Source organism: Typopeltis vanoorti, chromosome 4 (genome assembly GCF_054136105.1).
Source record: "Typopeltis vanoorti isolate ZY-2024b chromosome 4, IOZ_Tvanoo_1.0, whole genome shotgun sequence".
In the NCBI taxonomy this organism is placed as follows: Eukaryota; Metazoa; Arthropoda; class Arachnida; order Uropygi; family Thelyphonidae; genus Typopeltis; species Typopeltis vanoorti.
This window is the reverse complement of record NC_143552.1, coordinates 119,792,131-119,811,722: the sequence shown is the minus strand read 5'-3', so window position 1 is coordinate 119,811,722 and position 19,592 is coordinate 119,792,131. Positions and strand designations below refer to the sequence as shown.

At 35.5% G+C, this 19,592-nt stretch overlaps 1 protein-coding gene across 1 annotated transcript in view; it reads left to right on the top strand.

The window, feature by feature from the left end:
• Positions 1 to 8,211, top strand: part of LOC150107643 (zinc finger protein castor homolog 1-like) — a 252,159-nt gene extending 243,948 nt beyond the window's left edge. Inside the window, exon 17 of the mRNA XM_090392151.1 lies at positions 6,161 to 8,211. Within this exon, the coding sequence (XP_090248277.1) occupies positions 6,161 to 7,267 (1,107 nt within the window). The 3' untranslated portion in view covers positions 7,268 to 8,211. The remainder of the gene's footprint in view (positions 1 to 6,160) is intronic.
• The last annotated feature ends 11,381 nt before the right edge of the window (positions 8,212 to 19,592 follow it).

The following is a 19,592-nucleotide window of genomic DNA, read 5'->3' as shown; positions in this document are numbered from 1 at the left end:
ATTCCCGTGGAATCACAGTTACTTTTGCTTAATGTCATTACCAGCCCAATCATATTTGAAACTTGGGAAACTGCAGCAGCTGTTCACAGTCATTTCTGCACTCACACTCTGTCCCAGGGGTAGCTAGACACTTGCTTGATTACATCCCTCCTAATATCACTAGTTTCCCTGATTTTGCACTTTTAACTCTCACTAAGCAACGCATTCTACAAACATCTAACTCTACATCTACAAACACATCCTTTTGTCCATCAAATTCACTCCATACATCTATAAACTGCACACATTCTTCCTGCACAATCTTCTCATTGACTTATTAGCAATCATGGCCCCTTTTCTCAATTCTATTGTATCATACTGAGGCAGCAGACTCACAATCTTTACTTTTTCATGATTTTTGCCTCTTTCATATTCTCACTCTTGCATATTTCACACCTTTCAAATCATTTGTACCTGACAAAACAATCAATTTTTTCACTTCTCCCATTCTACAAACTAACAGCTTCACTAACATCCTTGGTCGTCACACCTCGAAAACATGCTTTCACTTTCTCATTAAGTATACCTCTTATCATTGAATCTCCATACAATACTTGCTCCTTAATTCCAGTTTCTCACATTTTTATACTTTTCCCATTCACATTGTCTTTCCTTCTCCCTCCTGCTGTACCACACAATGTACCATGCAAATGTACATTGTGTGGTACAGCAGGAGGGAGAAGGACAAGGGAGAATGTATATGTTTCCTGCAGTTCATTACCATCAATATAGTATATAGCTTATGATCTCTTCTTTCCAAAGTGCATCACCTTACACTTGGCCACATTAAACTGTTAATCATTTACTTTGCCCATACTGCTAGTCTGCTTAAGTATCTTGCAGGATCTCTACGTCACCTTCATTTACTATAGATCTTCCCAATTTTGCACCATTACTTATTGCTTGGTCTTTTGTACAAAATAAACAACAGAGGACCAAGTACTGAATCCAGTAATACTTTTCTACCTTTCACAAAACCATGTTTTCCCCTTATATAATTTTCCTGTCCACCTGGTCCCGAATTCCATCTTTTACCAACTTCTCCAATACCTTAACTACCATTCCTGTAATACTGATTGGCCTATAATCTGCTGCTTCTTTCTTGGAGTCTCTTTTGTTTAGTAGAATGATTTTACCCTCTTTCCATTCCCTTGGCACCTCCTTAGAACTGAAGTTCAAATTAAACAACATGGTCAGAAGAGGTATCAGTTTGTTTGCACATTCTCATAACACACTAGCCGATATGCCATCTAATCCCATGGTTCTGTTCACATTAAGGGTATACAGTAGTGCAAGCACCTCCTTATACTTCTGTTCTCATATCAGTCAATGTCACATCTGGTACTGGAATATCTCCATCTGGATGGTACATACACTCTTGCAAAATGATCACTCAATAACCCAACTATTTTGTTTGTTTGCCACATAGTGAAAGAATTATTTCTTTTCGTCTCATCAGCTAGCTTCCTCTCACTCATAATTAGCTTCCTTCCTACTACATGCAGGTCACCCTTCTTGCCTGTGCCTTGTACCTCACTGACTTGTTGATCACCTTTTTCTCTGCATTCCCTCCACAACTTTTTCTTTTTTCTGCAACTTCTGCTAAATGATGTTGTTCATCTGTCTAACTCTTATGTGATTTACACTCCTGACTCTGGTACACAGTTTGATACTATTTTCTTCAGACACCCCTTGACTATTTCCTTTCCCATGTGCTGCTGACATCTGTTGCCTTCAAATTCTTATACTTAATATAATATCTTATACTTAAGATAAAAATCATAATCATGATAACTTTTGAGAGATTATCACACACAAACAATATCACTTAACCTATGCTCTATATACTACTGTCATATACTATATACTACATCATAAAGAATACTATGTTCATCAACCCAATCTTGTATTCTGTTCTTAACTAATCTATCCAACACCTTGACTACAACTGCAAGTTATACAGATTGGTCTATAAACTTTTGTCCTAGAACTTGTGCTTATGAAGTAGTACTATTTTTCCTTCTTTCCACTCCTTAGTTACCTTACCCACTGCAAAATTTCACAAAATAGCCAAGTCAAGGGCATAGCTAACTGTTGTGCACATAAAAAGAAGTAGTACTATTTTGCCTTCTTTCCACTCCTTAGTTACCTTACCCACTGCAAAATTTCACAAAATAGCCAAGTCAAAGGCATAGCTAACTGTTGTGCACATTCCTTAAAAATACATGGTGAAAGAAGGTGTGGTAGAGATACTTAATGAGCAGTACATAAAGGCCTTTCAATCTTGTGAATGTGACTTCATGGAGAGATCGAGAGCAGTTGATGATAGGGAAAAGAGACTGACTGTAAGTGAGCAAGAGGTGTATGTGGAGTTAAGCAAACTAGGTGTGGGACTTGATAATATATCACCACGTATTCTGAAGGAATGTGCCAGGGAGTTGATGCCGGCCTTGACATATTTTTTTAATACGAGTCTTGCACTGGGTCAAGTTCCTAAGGAGGGCAAGATTGTGCCACTTCATAAAGGACATGATAAAACTCAAGCATCAAACTATAGGCCTATCTGTGTGTCAGGTGTTGTAGTTAAGTTGTTGGAGAAGCTTGTGAGAACTAGGATTCAGAATTGGGTTGACAACAATGGTATTATCTTTGATGAACAGCATGGATTTACTAAAGGAAGGTCATATTTTAGTAATCTACTAACTTATTACAATAAGGTGACTGCTTTCATGGACAGAGGAGAAGGATACACAGTAATATACTTAGATTTTGCAAAGGCTTTTGATAGATTACCGCATGATAAGTTGATAGTCAAACTGGAGTGGATATTAGATTGGTGCATTGGATTGGAGACTGGCTATCTGATAGGTATCAACAAATTGTGTATAGGGGAGCGATATCCAGGAAAAGGAAAGTTACTAGTAGTGTGCCTCAGGGGTCTGTTTTAGGGCCATTGCTATTTAACTTGTATATTAATGATATTGGTGAAGATTTGGATGGAGATATTCAGTTGTTTGCAGATGATGCAAAGTTGGGATGAACCATGAAGAGTAGAGAAGATGCTGTGGCCTTGCAAGAAGACTTGAATGAATTGAGTGATTGGGCATGGCAATGGGGATATTCAGTTGTTTGCAGATGACGCAAAGTTGGGATGAACCATGAAGAGTAGAGAAGATGTTGTGGCCTTACAAGAAGACTTGAATGAATTGAGTGATTGGGAATGGGGATGTGAGTTCAATGTTGCAAAATGTAAGATTTTAAAATTTGGAAAACAAAAATTGGATGCAGAATTTATGCCTTATGAGGATATATTGTCGGAGGTGGAGGAAATAAGAGATCTGGGAGGGTGATAGTGGATAAGGATCTGAAATTTAGGGGACACATAGCCAAAATTGTGAAGACAACACAAAGGCTTCTGGGAATGATGTGGAAGACACTGACTTGTAGAAGTAGGGAGATTCTTGTTCCATTGTATAAGGCTTTGATTAGGCCACGCATGGACTATTGTGTCCAGATTTGGTTACCTGGTTTTCAGAAGGACGAAGAGATGTTGGAAAAGGTCCAAAGGCGACTGACTAAGGTCAGTCACCTTTGTCACTTAGTCAGTCTAACTCTGGAATATCGAGTATGAGAAAAGATTAAGAAGATGTAATTTGCAGAGTCTGGTGGACAGGAGGAAGAGGAGAGATATGATAGAGACCTGCAAGTTAGTAAGGGGTTGTTGTAGGATCAATGCTGGAGAAGTTCTACAGAAATAGTGGGAGATCGGGGAAGAACCAGAGGTCATCCCTGGAAGCTGTATAAGGAGTGTGTGAGTAGGGGAGTGAGAAGCAGGGTTTTTTTTCATGCAGAGTTGTGAATGATTGGAATGTCTTGCCTGAGAGTGTGGTGTCTGCAGAGAATTTGAGTGTGTTTAAAGCATGGTATGATGAGCTGTGTGTATGATAAAAAGGACCTCCTAGACGAGTCTTTGACTCCATGGGATCTTGGGTAATAATAATAATATGTCATCCATTCTTACACTCGTATTAACATCTAATCCAATCAACACCGGATACACCTCTGATTCTTTAACTTCCGGTTCTCCTAATACTGCCTCCCTTCTGCATTTGCACAGCATCATTCACCAATATACACTGATAAAGTGCTCATTCAATAATTCCACTATATCCTTTGCAACAGTCACTTTGCTGCCAGTTGCTACTGTTCACCAGTGTCAGTGTGCCATAATTATTCTTCCTGTTGCTTGCCACATAGCAGAAGAATACCCCTGAATTTGCCTTGGCCTGACCAGCCAATCTCCTCTCATGCTGCAGAGCTTCCCATAATCACCTTCCTTATAATTCTATATATATAATTTTTTGGGAGTAACCTTTTCTTGTTTCAACACTTCCCAAACAAGTACCTCATGATCACTCTCACCAACTGGCAGCAAAGTTAATACTTCATTAATAACTACATCTTGTGAAGTTATCACCAAATCTAAAACACTAAAACCTCTAGTTGCTTCAGTCACATGCTGCTGAAGATATTTATCCCTTAGAAATTTAACAAACTCACTCTCCATGTTCTTCCTGTACATTGTCTCTTCCTTCCAGTCTATATTCATGATTGTGAAATTAACCAGTCTATATTCATTTCACAATCATTATTCCCTACTATTTTTACAGCTATTTTGCCTGCTTTCATTTAGGAATGCCCCTTTTTTAATGGCATTGGCATTTTACTCAAGAATTCTTAGGGCATTGCAGATGTATTTTAGAGACAAATATATGTAGCATAATAGAAAAAAATTCGCACATACTTTTTCTTGGATGCTGTTGCCCGTCTTCTTTCTGCGATGTGCATACTTCTGCTGTTAAAAGGGAAGTGCTGGGGGGGGGGGAGTTAGGCAATGTGGGACAATTCATTTGAAAAAACCCAGGTTTTTTTCGCAGAAAGAAGACAGGCAACAACATCCAAGAAAAGGTATGTGCAAATTCCGTAAAAATGATAGTTTTTAAGAGGAGTAACATGGGAGTTTTCCCAGAAATAATACCTATTATTCTCTACATTCCCTGGCCTATAACAGTAACCTGTCAGATATTCTAGCCTATAAATTTCAACTTCACACCACACAGATTCATGTACTATCAAATTCCACTCTTTGTGGACACAATTCCTCTGCAATCATTAACAGTACCCCCCCCCCATCCTATCCATCTGGAAAATTGTACATTCTTCCATTTCTATTCCTGAAAGCACATCATCCTCAGACAACCAAGTTTCACTTATACTGATTATCTTTGGGCCTGCTGACTCAATTCATGCAACAAATTAGCTCTCTTATTTCAGATACTCCATACATTTGTTTACAAACATAACAATTCCTGTGTCTTTGAGGCCATTCTACCAACACTAACATTCTCTACTTTAGCCGCTATACCACACTCTTTCTTCAGTCCGATCACTCCTGATTTCTTGATCCTGACTCTGATTGCCATTCATACCTGTCTCATTCTCACCTTTATGTATTCTGTCACCTTGTCATGGTGCATTCACATCTTCAGTCTTGTATCCGTCTTCCTGCTGTACAATCTGTTTTGTCTGTGCTATCCTGTGCCTTCTCAGCGAACACAATAACCTTTCTAAATACCAAACTCATTCGGATGCAGTCCATCAACTTTAAACTATTTCAACTTCCCTTCAAATTCACTCCACAAATTCATAAACTGATTCCCCCTTTGCCTCATACAACTCAGCCATCTTGATATTCATTACCTCTGCTGCCCCTTCTTCTACATGAGAGAATAGCATGGTTAGTGCAGGAGATAAAATGCTTGGGATTTCATATGGCCTCTTTATGAGCTGCAGTATTATTTACACTCTTAGGAAATACATCATTAAATTAAAATTAAAAAAAGAGCAGTAACTCCAGCAGATAGCAGAATTACTTCTCTTTTTTTTCAGTCATTATTATCAATAGGCATTTTTAATTTTTACTCTCTACCAAACAGACATCTGATGGAAGAAAACATTTATGAACTGATAACATGTATTTAGTAAGCTAAATTAATTGCAGAATAAATGTGTCAGTAATAGTTCATATTGTCTTTTTATTTATTTATTTTTTCTCTTTCAGGCATTTTCTAGCTTTTCCCGACTCAAGCCGCATGTACTGAAACATTCTGGTACATTAAGCCCTCTCTTAATTAATCCACTTGGTACAGAATATGTAAGTCCACCACCTTCTTCTCGTTCAACTCCTGAATCTGCATTTCAAGAAGATGAAGATGGTGTTGATGTAAAGTGTGATAAAATTGTTCAGTTTCTTGAGCAGCATGAAACTAAAGATATGCCTCATGATGCCACATTAATAGAGAAATCCAAAGACCATAATCCTCATATACCTAGCATATTTTGCTGGCAGCCCCCTTCTCAGTCTTCTTCTTCCTTACAGTCATTACCATCCAGCATTGTAGTGCCTACTTCTGAAGGTACTGAGCAACTTTCCAGTACATTTTCATCTAGGCCAGTTACAATTTTTGCTCACTCACACCAGTTTTATGGCTCTCCACAAGTTGATTTTAGTGGTGGTGCTGAAGAACACAATAATCAGGACAATGACAAACCAGTGTCTAAACGAATATGTTCAGATAAGCCAGATAACACAGCTGAGACAAAAAGAATTAAAATTCCAAATTTGAGAATTTTAAAAGATGAACCTGTGCCTGAAGGTTATATACGCTACCGTTTTAATGAAGACTGTACTTATCCACATTGTGGTTATCGAGAGCATCAAACACATTTTCACTGCATGAGAAAAGACTGTGGTTATAGTTTCTGTGACAAAACTCGCTTTGTCCAGCATACAGCTCGTCATGAAAGGCTAGATACACTGATGGGTGGAGACTTTCAGCAGTATAGGGCTAATGTGAACTGTGGTAGATCTGACTGCATGTATGCCAATACATTAGGTGCAATGGCAAATAAGTCATCTCATTTTCACTGCCTTAAGTGTGACTTTGTCTGTACGGACACTAATAAAGTGGTCGCTCACCGCAGGCAACATACAAAGATGGACAGTATCAATGCTGCAGGATTTGAAAAGTATACACCATCCCAAAATTGCAACATGAAAGGCTGTAGCCACAATCAGAGACAAACACATTATCACTGCCTTAAGTGCCAGTATGCAGTTCTGGGTTTGTCTCAAATGTCATCACACAAATACCGACATATGGAATAGCAGACAGTTTCTGATAGTGATAGAAAATAGATGTGCCAATATCATCCTAGAAAACAGTCATGTCATCTGAATAGTTAGTGCTATACACAAACATTTATTAGTGAGTTTAGTATAAGTGTGAGGTCCATTCCTTTTTGCCTCAGGCAAATATTTATTTTTTGCAGCTGATGATGACTTTGATATCAACATTGTCAGTACTGAATTAGTAAATGTGGTGTTCATTTTAATCATTAGTGCTCAAAGCACATAAACCATTTAGACTTGTTAAAGAATATTGAAAATGTTTGAACAAAGTTGTATCTTTTGCAGTTCTTTGTAAGTAGTGTTTTTTTTTTTTTGTTTGTTTGTTTTGTAATGTTTTTCACATTGCCCTTTTTAGATATACATTAAAACTTTCTCCTCTAATATTAAGACCAAAATTGTTTATGAATTGGTCATAGTAAACTGGCCATGTGTGTGTTCCTAGAATGTCATGATAGTATTCTTTTTTGATTTTTTTTTAACAAGCATCTTGTATTACATGTAAATGCTATGTTCTGTTAGGATATTTGGAGTTTCATGTTTGCATGTAGTATTTCCATATCAAGATTCATATGAATCATACTACCTACTTCATTAGAAATATAAAAAGCAGATTTCTAACTGATAAACTTCATCAAAATTTCAGAGAAACTCAACCCTTCTTTTGTTAAAAATATCACTGATGAAACAGTCCTAACAGTATATATAATCCAGAATTTAAACATACTTGGATTTGAATAAGCAAAAAAAAAAAGAAAAAAATTCTTCTGAATAATTATTTGATTTCTAAAAATGCGTTTTTATGAATGAAAGTCGTATGTGAAATTTATATATTTTATAACAGCTGCAAAACTTGGAAACTTATAAAATATTAGTACAGTGGATATAAATGTATTGTACTGTACATTTGATAGGATATGTAATTTGTGATTTTTTTTTTTTTCTGGTATCAGTTTCAAAAACACACTCACACTCACACACACACATACACACATCATCTAATTTTTGTAATTTACCTAAAAATGATTTTATATACTTCATCTTTATTTTTGTATCAAACTCTGATACAAAAATAAAGATGAAGTATATAAAAATTGTAATTTACCTAAAAATCATTTTTAGGTAAATTACAAAAATTAGATGATGTGTGTGTGTGAGAGTGTGAGTGTGAGGCTCTACCAATTGACCAACCTTTGCCAGCAAAGGTTGGTCAATTGGTAGAGCCTCTGCTACTAATGGCTCATGCAAAAAGTTAAGCAAGTTTGAGCGAGGTTAGTAGTTGGAAGAGGATCCATCATTCAATGCTGTTGGTACACTCTCCCTCGATGAGTCTTTGGACTCTCTGGAGGTGTCATATAATAATAATAACAGTTATGCAAGTATATATACTAAAATCGTGCATATGGTATCAAGTACATTTGTTACAGCTTTGGAAATGAAATTTTACATGGTTAACTTATAATTTAGAAAATGAAATTTTCTCACTAAATAAATAAATAAAAATTAACTTCATTTTTTTTAATGGAATTATTCCCTGATATGCCCATAAATGTGTAACATTTCAAATGTCTCTTCATATTAACTGGTGATATTTATTCGTTTCTCTGCAAAACAATGACAACAAAAACAGGTTTCCTCATACAGAGAATATTGAAATCTAGAATTCATTAGTGATCTACTGGGGTACTTTAGGAAGTGTTTCCCCTCTTTATAGAAACAGGTTCACCTCATCTTCTTCTAGATTACTTATATTTTGAGGGAAATAGGAACATTCCCTCAGTAAAAATATACCAAGAAGCTGAATAACAACTGTCTACACACAGCATCAGTGTACTGTAGATTCTGCGATTTCTTTCTTTGTGTGTGTGTGTGTGTGTGCACGCGTGCGTGCGTGCGCGTGTGTGTGTGTGTGTGTGATTTCACCTATCTTTTTTTTTTTTTTTGTTTAAGTTTCATAATTAAAAACATCAGAAAAATATTACATTTGTACTACTGTTTCATTTTTTATTTTTATTTTTGAATATATCATAAAATATATCACACAATTAAAAGGAAATGATAACTGGCTTCGTTAATATTAATTATCACAGGCCGGGACAAAAGGTGTTCTTACCAGTATTTAATTCTTGAATCTATCTACAGGGGGAAGGACACACAATACTTTTTCAAGGGACATCTTATAAGTTGGTAGGTGATCATTGAAATCTGAACCAATTTATTTAAACGAGTTTGCTGAAGTATTGATAGCAAAGTATTAAAAGCTATATTGTTCAACTGAATAGTTTATAATGATGCTTCTCAACCAACATTGAATATCACTAGAGGTGTAAGACACAATTAGAAATTACACTAACATTTTTTAAATAATTTCTGAAAAATATTTGCATAAATCAGAGTGACTGGAATTGAAACTATGGAAGTACAACAATTGCACATGATGGTACAGCCAGTTATTGGTAGCTAATCCAGATTACTGTAATAGATTGTCAAAGTCACTATAGAGCATTAATTCTGGAATAAATTATTTAGGTGAAGGTCAACACATCGACAACTCATATTGATTTAATAAAGAAAATTATGCTGAAATGCTCGTAATCATAAATTTATAATGTGTATGTACTTATTGAAGTGAACTGTTTCATTTACAGTATGCTGTACCTTTCAGGCACAATAAATAAGTAGTAATGAGGGACTCATCACTACTTATGTTCCTGAAAAAAATCATCTGTAATTGACTATGTTTCTCGTGTGTGTGTGTGGGTGGGTGGGTGGGTATGTGTACTTCCCTTCCCATTGTTTTGGGAAGGGGAAGTAACATACACGCACACAAAAAAAGGTCAAGAAACACTAATTTAATGTCATGCACAGTTCCTAGTTTCACATGTAAATTTTAATTAGCATTCATTAATACACTGTAATTTAATTTAAACCTTTATTTTTAAAAGTTAAAAAAAAAAATTTTTTTATTGTTTATATTTTCATCATGGGTTTTGTCTAAAATTCAGCAATTATTTATAGAAGCAAGATCGTTTGCTACTATAACACGAATGATATAATATTATTATATTATTATTATTCAGGCCTCCATGGAGTCAAAAGACTCATCGCCGGGGAGGTCCTTCCTAGGAAACACAAAGTCTATCAAGACTCATCGTGGGAAGTCCCTCCTAGGAAACACAAAGTCTATCATACCACTCCTTAAACTCATTGACCGTTCTCGCTCTCACCACTCTATCAGGCAATGCATTCCACGGTTCAACCACCCTCCATGCAAAGAAACCATTCCTCACAGCTTCCTTTTGTAACTTCTAGGGATGGCCCCTTGCCTTCCTGCTGTTCAACCAAGCAAAAGAACTCCCCAGTGTCACTCCTGTAACCACCGCTCAAAAGTTTAAAAGTCTCAATCATATCACCTCTCCTTCTTCTATCCACCAAACTCTGCAGTCCATATTCCCTCAGCCGGTCCTCATAACTAACATTGTACAGTCCTGAAACCATCTTTGTTACCTGCCTTTGTACCCTTTCCACAGTTAATTTATCCCCTTCAAATCCTGGGGACCAAATCTGAAAACTGAGCCCTATGGGACCCCACTTGTAACCCTCTGCCTCCTTGAACTTCCCCACCATACATAACTCTCTGATACCTATCGGACAGCCAATCCTGAATCCAGTTGACCAACTAGACATCCAAACCCATGTGCTGCAACTTAAATATCAGCTTATCATGTGGCACCCTGTCAAATGCCTTCGCTAAATCCAAGAAAATGGCAGTATATGTCTTTCCCTCATCTACTGCTCTTCTCTAGCATATTACTAAAACAAGAGCGCCTCTTAACAAATCCATGTTAACTCTCACAGATAACATTATCCTCATCTACCCAATGCTGTATACGGTCCCTCACTAATTTCTCCAAGATCTTAACAACGACTGATGACACACAAACTGGCCTATAATTAGACACTTCCAGTCTGCTACTGCCCTTATGCAATGGCACTATCTTACCTTCCTTCCATTCCTTGGGCACCTTTTCCGTAGCCAGACTTTCATTAAAAAGCCAAGTCAAAGGAGCTATCAATTCTTTAGCACATTTTCTCAAAACTCATGGTAAAATACTATCCAGTCCCACAGCTTTACTGACATCCAGAGTACTCAGTATTTGGAACACACTCTCCTCCTGCACCTCTAAACCTCGAACCTTCCCTATCCCACTAGTATTAAAATTTACTCCTCCAGGATGAAATACTCCGATAAAGTGTTCATTGAGCAATTCCACTATGTCCTCTGCATCAGTTACTCTATTTCCATTTTTATCCCACAATGTCATTCTTCCACAATCATTTCTCCTCCTACTGGCCTTATAGCTAAAAAATTCCATAGGATTTTCTTTGGATCTTAGGGCCAATCTCTTCTCATATTCCAGTTTTGCCTTTCTTACTATACTAGTCACTCTCCTGGCCTGTGTCTTATATTCTTCATGCATCTGCTCTTCACCTGTCTCCTTATATCTCTTCCATAGCCTATTTTTCACATGCAGTTCCTGTTTAAATTTGATCAATTTCATTTTAGATAAAAACGTGGATACTGAAAGTTTGGTTAATTTTTTTATTTTTTACTATTTTTTTTTTATAATGACTCCACACATGAAAGATCACGAGACCTATAACACAATAGTTCCATGTGTGGATAAGTATTAAGGAGAAAGAAATAATCTATTAGTATGTTTCTTAAAGAGTTTGGGATTGTACAATGCTTATCTTTTTCTCTTTTCAATTGATACTACATTCACAACTATAACTCACTCCACTATTTCATCACTAACTCTTCAAGCAAAAAATCTACTCCTTGTAATCTCTTTAGCCAAGTGCATATGATGACTTCTCACATTATACTTTGTTACAGTGAACCAACAACCATTATCTTTGTCCATCGGTCTATTTAAATCATGCTGCAGGATCTCTACATCACCTTTATTAAGTTTCCTCAGCAAACAACACATTTTTCCTTGAACCGTTCTCATTATCATTAATATACAAATTAAATGGCATGGACCAGCTACCAATCAATTACTCTTTAATGTCTATATATATGTAAGTAACTAGCAACATAATCTGCATAATTCATCCTCATTTGCTCCAGCTGACATGAGTATTTTCCATAGCATACTGTCAAATGCCTTTTTTGAGTTTAAAAGTACCAAAGTATAGGCATTCCTTTTATCCACCTTAGCTGTCACTTCATTACAGAACATGAGTAAGTTACTAAGTCAAGACCTACTTTTCTTGCCTTGAGAATCAATTCCCCCCCCCTTTCCATTCCTGAATTCTGCCCTTAACTAACTTGTCCACTACTCATCCACCACTCCAGAGATCTGACTAGTCTGCAGCCTGCTATCTGTCTCTCTCTCTCTCTCTCGTGATTTCTTTTATGTAAAGAGACTATATTGTCCTTTATCCCACTCCCTTGGGACCTTGTCGGCACTGACACTCACTTTAACACTCTGCTCAGGGGTACTCTCATTCGTCTCACACTTTGTCATTATACACACTGATATTCCATCTAATCATTTGCTATGTTATTTCCATCACATTGGAACATGATCTCATTCATTCAATTAGTTTTTCTGCTGCTGTTGCCTTCCTATGCTTTCAGGTAACTTTATTTCATAATCTGATTTTTCCTTCCTTGCTATGCTGGTCACCATTCTTTTGCTTTATATTGTTCTTAAACTTGCTAATCATATTTCTCTTTATATTCACAATTTTCTTTTTTTCTTTTTGTTTTTTAGCTTCTGTCCAGTAATGCTACTCATCCTTCTGACTCTAGATATGGAGTCTAAAAACCTCTTGTAAGCACCTCTTGACCATTTCTCATGTTACTGCTTCGAGCTGCTTCCTAAGTATGTTATAATCACCTATTTTGTAGTTCCACATATACTCCTTTTTAAAAAAATTCTACATACTTAATTCCACTCACCAGATTCAAGACCTGCAATCACTCTCCCAAAGTAGGCTATCTGGATTATGAACAAATCCTCTTATGCTATCACAAATCCAGCAGTCTTGAATTCCTAGTCTCCTCTGTCTGTGCTGTTTTGGGTAATTTTCACTGAGTAGCTGTGTAAATTCCATTTTTCTCTCTCCTTCCAGTTTATTACCATACTGGAAGGTATGGTAATAAACTGGAAGGAGAATGATTATTGTAACAAAGAATGCTACCCCCCGCCTCCTCTCAGTAACCTCAGTTTCTCTGCTTCTGCATTCCACTAGACCCATAACTTGAAATCTATTCAAGTGCAAGCTATCAGTCATATAAGCCCTTTCATCCAGACTGAACACCATTCCTCATACACAACCTGTTAGTCTTTCATACTCTCTCTTCCCATGAACACCTTCCTTCTGCTGCATCAATTTCACACATTTGCTTTGCATTTTTCAATTTATTCGTTCATGTAATTATATACTTATGCTTTAGCTGAATCTTTTAAGAAAAGTGTAATATTTCAAGCACTTTTAATGCTTATAAAATTAATATAAATGGTGAGGCTTCCACCTATATAAATGGTGAAACTTCCACCAAAACTGCAAAACTATAAAGGTTAAATAGTTAATTCTTAATATATCTTAGATTGATTGATTGATGTCATAGCATTTGATCATATACAGTTCCTTATCTTGTTAAGTTATACCATAACTTGACATTATAAGATAAGAAACTGACCCTTTTTTTTATGTGGCTTTCACCCATAAAAGGTTTATTTGTGAACCTATAGTACATTTGTACTGTGGTTTGGTTAAGGATTTTTTTTTTCTGTTTTTATCGATTACATTTTTTTTCTTGTATTTTTATTTATTTTTTACCAGGTCTGAGAAACCCTGCTCTACAGTCTAAACGTGAAACCTTTTCAAGCCACTTTAGGCCTCCAATAAGTAGTGGTGGGTAGTGGTCTCACGCCAGGTGATGAAATCCATCTCCCACCTAAAGACATTCACAAACATCCATGCCCATGGCAGGATTTGAATCTGCAGCCTTTTGGTCAGAGAACAGACACAATTGCCTCTCAGCCAATCAGGCTAGCCATTACAGTTCCTTAAGGGGTTGTTATAGGATCAGTACTGGAAAGGTTCTACAGAAAATAGTGGGAGATCAGGGGAGAACCAGAGGTCATCCCTGTAAGCTGTATAAGGAGGGAGTGAGAAGCAGGTTTTTTTTTTCATGCAGAGTTGTGAATGATTGGAATGCCTTGCCTTTCCTGAGAGTGTGGTATCTGCAGAGAATTTGAGTGTGTTTAAAGCATGGTATGATGAGTGTTTGATAAAAGGACCTCCTAGATGAGTCTTTGACTCCATGGGGTCTTGGGTAATAATAATAATAATATACATATACAGTTACACACACACACACACACACACACACACACACACACACACACACACACACACACACACACACACACACACACACACACATACATACATATACAGTTCCATATCTTATAATTAAGTTATACCATAACCTGACATTCTTGTGTTTTAACATTTCAAAATATTAAATTAATTTATTAACTGTATGCAATTCACATTTAGTAACCTGTTATATGTAAAATAATATTGCATGTAGTGTGGTACTGTAATAATGTATATTTCATTTGCTTAAACAAAGAAGGGTCGAGTTTATATTCTGTTCCATTGACTTAATTTGCCTATTGAAGTATTGGATTTTACTTCGCTGTCAGTTTTTCCGAAGTTAATAAAAAAGTGTATTTCTGAAATGATTAAAAAAAAATGGGACATCCCTTTAAAATAAAACCTTTATGTTAAACATGTCTACGTCAGTCCTTAATGTTAATCCATAATTTGTCCTTGTGAAACTCATTATTTATTCAGAATAAGAATATAGCAAAAGTTTGTGTGGATAAAACTATTTATTTATTATGACTTTTTTTTATTATTTAGATGAGTGTTTTATTATCTTTGATTGCATTTAAACCAGATGAATAAGGGCTAAAAAAAAGTTTTTTACAAAATTTCTGTTTAAAGCAAATGGCACCTTTCTTTATATTTTTCAACCACACTACTGGGGTCCACTAGGATAACATTCAGTACAAAAGTGCCTCACATTGTACAAAATCATCTCTTTACCAGCATTCCTTTCATTTGTCTTGGAGTAAGTAATCCTATTCATGCAGTTTTATGTAATATCATTAGGATTGTTATGGTGATCAAAGTTGTATAAAGAATTTGTTTTCTTGTTATATTGTAGAGCAGACAACCCTTTTAGTGCCAAATCAGCCATGTTAGCTGTTCTTCCACAGCAATTTTCTTATCATACACCTTCTGCCCGCATGTATAAGATTGTGCCTGCTGTGGCATGTTTTCTCTCGGTGAAACAATCAGGGTTGGATCATGCATTAGTAATTCTACTTACAGAAATGTCAAATCGTGTATCTGTGAAATGTGATGGCATTTGTCAAAGTGTATAGACAGGGTGAGGAAAGGTGGGGAGAAAGAAAATGTTACCTTTCTGAGTATCAGGAGACTGTGATAAAAAAAAAATAAAACATTTTTTGGAAAAGAGGGGGAAAAATTCTGACTATGATCAACTGGCACAACAACTTTGCACAGAATGAAAGTGCTTGTAACTTTCTAGAAACTGGATCACCAAGTGGCCTGCAAAGCAGAAGCTGACATAAATCAAATGCAAAGCATTTCATCAAGGCACTACCAATTTTGATCACAGCATTTGTGCTAGTCAAGGATTTTATAACTTGTAGTCTTCAAATTTATTCTATTCAGTGTCTAACACAAAAAATAATTAGAAAAAAATTAGAATTGGTGTGCCTTCACATTTCATGGTGTGTTTCAGAAGTTTCAGAAGGTAGTTGTAGCTGGGATTATTGTATTTATTTTCTCGTTGAGTACATGTACTTTTATTTTTGTGAACCAGGATAGTTGGAACCTTCATGCCATTGGGATGGAACCTTCATGCCATTGGGATACTTGAGTCTTAATTGCATATGTTTTTGTGTAGAAATTAGAAAAAACTGTAATTTGTATATACATCTGTAATGTGTTATACATCTGTCAGCACGTGTGCTCATGTATATGTGTGTGTGTGTGTGTCTGTGTACGTATGTATGCACTGTCTATAGTTGACGTCTTTCCACATTTTACCACATTGTTTGGAAACGAACAAGGGCACATGTAAGCAGGGAAAAAAAAACATGAAAAGATCCATTTTGTTTTGTATAATAGTCTTTCCAAATAGCTGCCAATACATTAAATAATGAATTATTAATTATTATCGTGATTATTATTACCCACCTGCATAAGTGCCTTAGACCTACACCTTGGTCTAGTTTTTAAATCCATTTTTCACTTTTCACTAGTGAAAAAAAAAAAAAAAAAAAAAAAAGAATAGCAGGTGGGAAAATTTTTCTCATAGGGAAATAAAATTGTCTCAGCCAAAATTACAGTACTAAATTTGTGCTAAAAGCATAAAATCCTGTCTAACAGAATATATTTATAAGTTTGTGTATAAGGCATGCACATATACATGCATAATATATACAATTTGACAAGAAAAACAGGGTTTTTCAAACTTTTTCTCATGATTCAGAAAAAAAAAAATGTTTTCACACAATTCCAAAGAAAAATATTACCGTCTAATTTTCATAGTAAGCAATGCATGTGTAATTATGCAGGCAGGTCCAATAATGGATTGCTACTTGAAGTTGAGTTTAAAATACCCTGGTCTGTAGAATGTCATAATACAAACAAATATTTAAAGTGTTTATTAATCTGTATTATATTTAAATAGTGTAGGTGGGGCTGGATTTTGGCTTAAGCTAAGTAATCTATAATTGAGGACCTTATGGATATGAAGGTTCTCTGAATATAAAGTAGGAACAGTCTTAATCCGGTCCTGAATGTATGCAAATTTTGTTGCATGTTAAAAACCACCTTTGGCTATGCATTTTGCTCTGTGTATGTGTGCCATAATTTTTTTTTAACAGTATTCAAAGTTTTAAGGTCACCTCTGAAAACAAAAATAAATAAATATAAATCTAAAAAGTTTTCTGTTATTATCAAAAAATATTTCTTGGCACTTGGTTTATGATGTAAATTTTGTCACAACACTGTTGTTTACTACACCGAAGTAGTTTTTTCATAAGTTGTAAAAATTATGTTCTGTTGTGAAATAAAGAGTAGCATATACAACTGCACTTTGTTATGGAAACCTTGAAATTGTAGATTCTTTTTCTATGACTGAAAACTGATAACTAATAAAGAGAATAATTTTCATTTGCCAAATTACAATCACAGTTATTGCCATTGTACTTTTAAGTGTCAACAAGGCTACTGTTTATCAGTTCAAAACTGAAAGGCCAGTATGTGTATGACATGCATTTATTGTTGTGTGATGACAGCACACCTCATATTACCATGAGGAAAAGTGAGTGACTACATGGCTTAAAAGTGAGAATTCTTCCCACTTTTCTGCTGTACCAATAAACCAGTTTGTTTCTCCATGCTTTGGTTGTCACTCATTTGATTAAAGATGCTAGTGTTAGTATCATTACACAGCTAAGTACATTAGTATCGTTACTGAAGAAGATTCATAAGTTTTTAATTTAATTTTCTTTCAAGTGAAAAAACATAGTGATCTTTAAGGATCAGTCCAAAGAATTTTTAAATATTTTGTAACAGCCAAGCCAATTTAAATCCTGGATGTGAATTACTTTAAAATCAGTAGAATGTCAAAGACCCAACTGAAAGTTATATAATATTTTTAACTGAGAATTATACTTCATACAAGACAATTTTTCATTTTCTTCTGAAAGACATATGCATAAATAAAAATCTCCACCCTATTAGACAGTAGAACCTAATTAGAAGATAGCATGAGCAATAAACTCAAAATCTCTTCTAATTAACTGAGGCCTGCATTTACATATTTGAATTAGGTGAATATTAATATAATCAAGCCATTTTATTTTACATTATTTTTGCAAGAAGGCACATGTTGCCATATTAGGATTTTAGATTAATATCTTACTCTCAATGCAATTTTTATGGATCCCTTCAGTAGAATAATTCATCAAAACTATCTCGTGCAAACTGCCCATTAATAATATGATTTTCAAATAGCTGCTATAAATAGAACAAAATAGTATGATCGTTAATTAGAATCAGTTAATCTGGAGTTCATTTTCTCAGTGAAACCACAATTAAAGAAAAAAGTATGTAATAAAAATGTTAGATAGATAGAGTGCAAAATTGTCATTGGCATTTAGAGCAAAGCAGGATATGCTGTCTGGAGAAATGCAAGCTTTTCCATGGCACCTCCCATGGCAGACAGGAAGTGATTCGTAAGTTTGCCATTGTCTTCTTCTGTGTTTTCTTCACTGAAATAGAAAACCACTTCTATGTGTGCATTTTGCCAAGAAAACCTTATGAACAGATGCTTAAGTTATTGAGATATGGTGCCAGAAGATGGAACACTCAGGTCAAAAGGCATCAAAATGGCTACTGAGGAAAAGCGGGGAGGGGGGGCACTTTTATTATTATTTTCTTGATCCCCATGGAATCATAAGGCTCTTTGTGGGAGGTCAGTGTTAGTCGATACAAAGTCTATTATACCACGCCTTAAACTCATCCACCATTTGCACTTTCACTATTTCTCATGCAATGCATTCCACATGCTCCTACCACTCTTCATGTAAAATACTTACTTCTTACCCTTTTACTCACTAGTTACTTTTGCAACTTCCAAGGATGGCCCTTGTCCTTCTTCCTTCCACTTATTCTATTAGATGAAAAATCTCTCCAGTGTGAATCTAATAATAATCACTGTTCAAGAGCTAAAATGTCTCAATCATATCCCCCCCCACATCACTTTGTTTTCTATCCACCAAATTCTGCATGCCCTCAGTTTATCCTCATAATCAACATTGTACAGTCCTGATATCATTTCTGTTTTTGAACTGTAACTTCCAATGAAATTAACAAGAGTGATGAAGCTGAAGCCTTCAGGAAGTTTCTTCTGATAAAATTCATTTCGGAAGAAGATACCTAAGCCTCCACTTCACTTATTTACATAAAATAGGAACATAGAATGTAAGAAGTATGCATCAAGAAAAACTGGAACTACTAAAGAAAGAAATTAGAAGAACTCAGATTAAGATTTAGGAATTAGTGAACTTGAATGGACAGGAATAGATTACATTGATACCAATAACTTCAGGATTTATTCATGTCCATAGACTTTTATTCTAAAGAAGAAATTGAGTGGCATTCATAATTA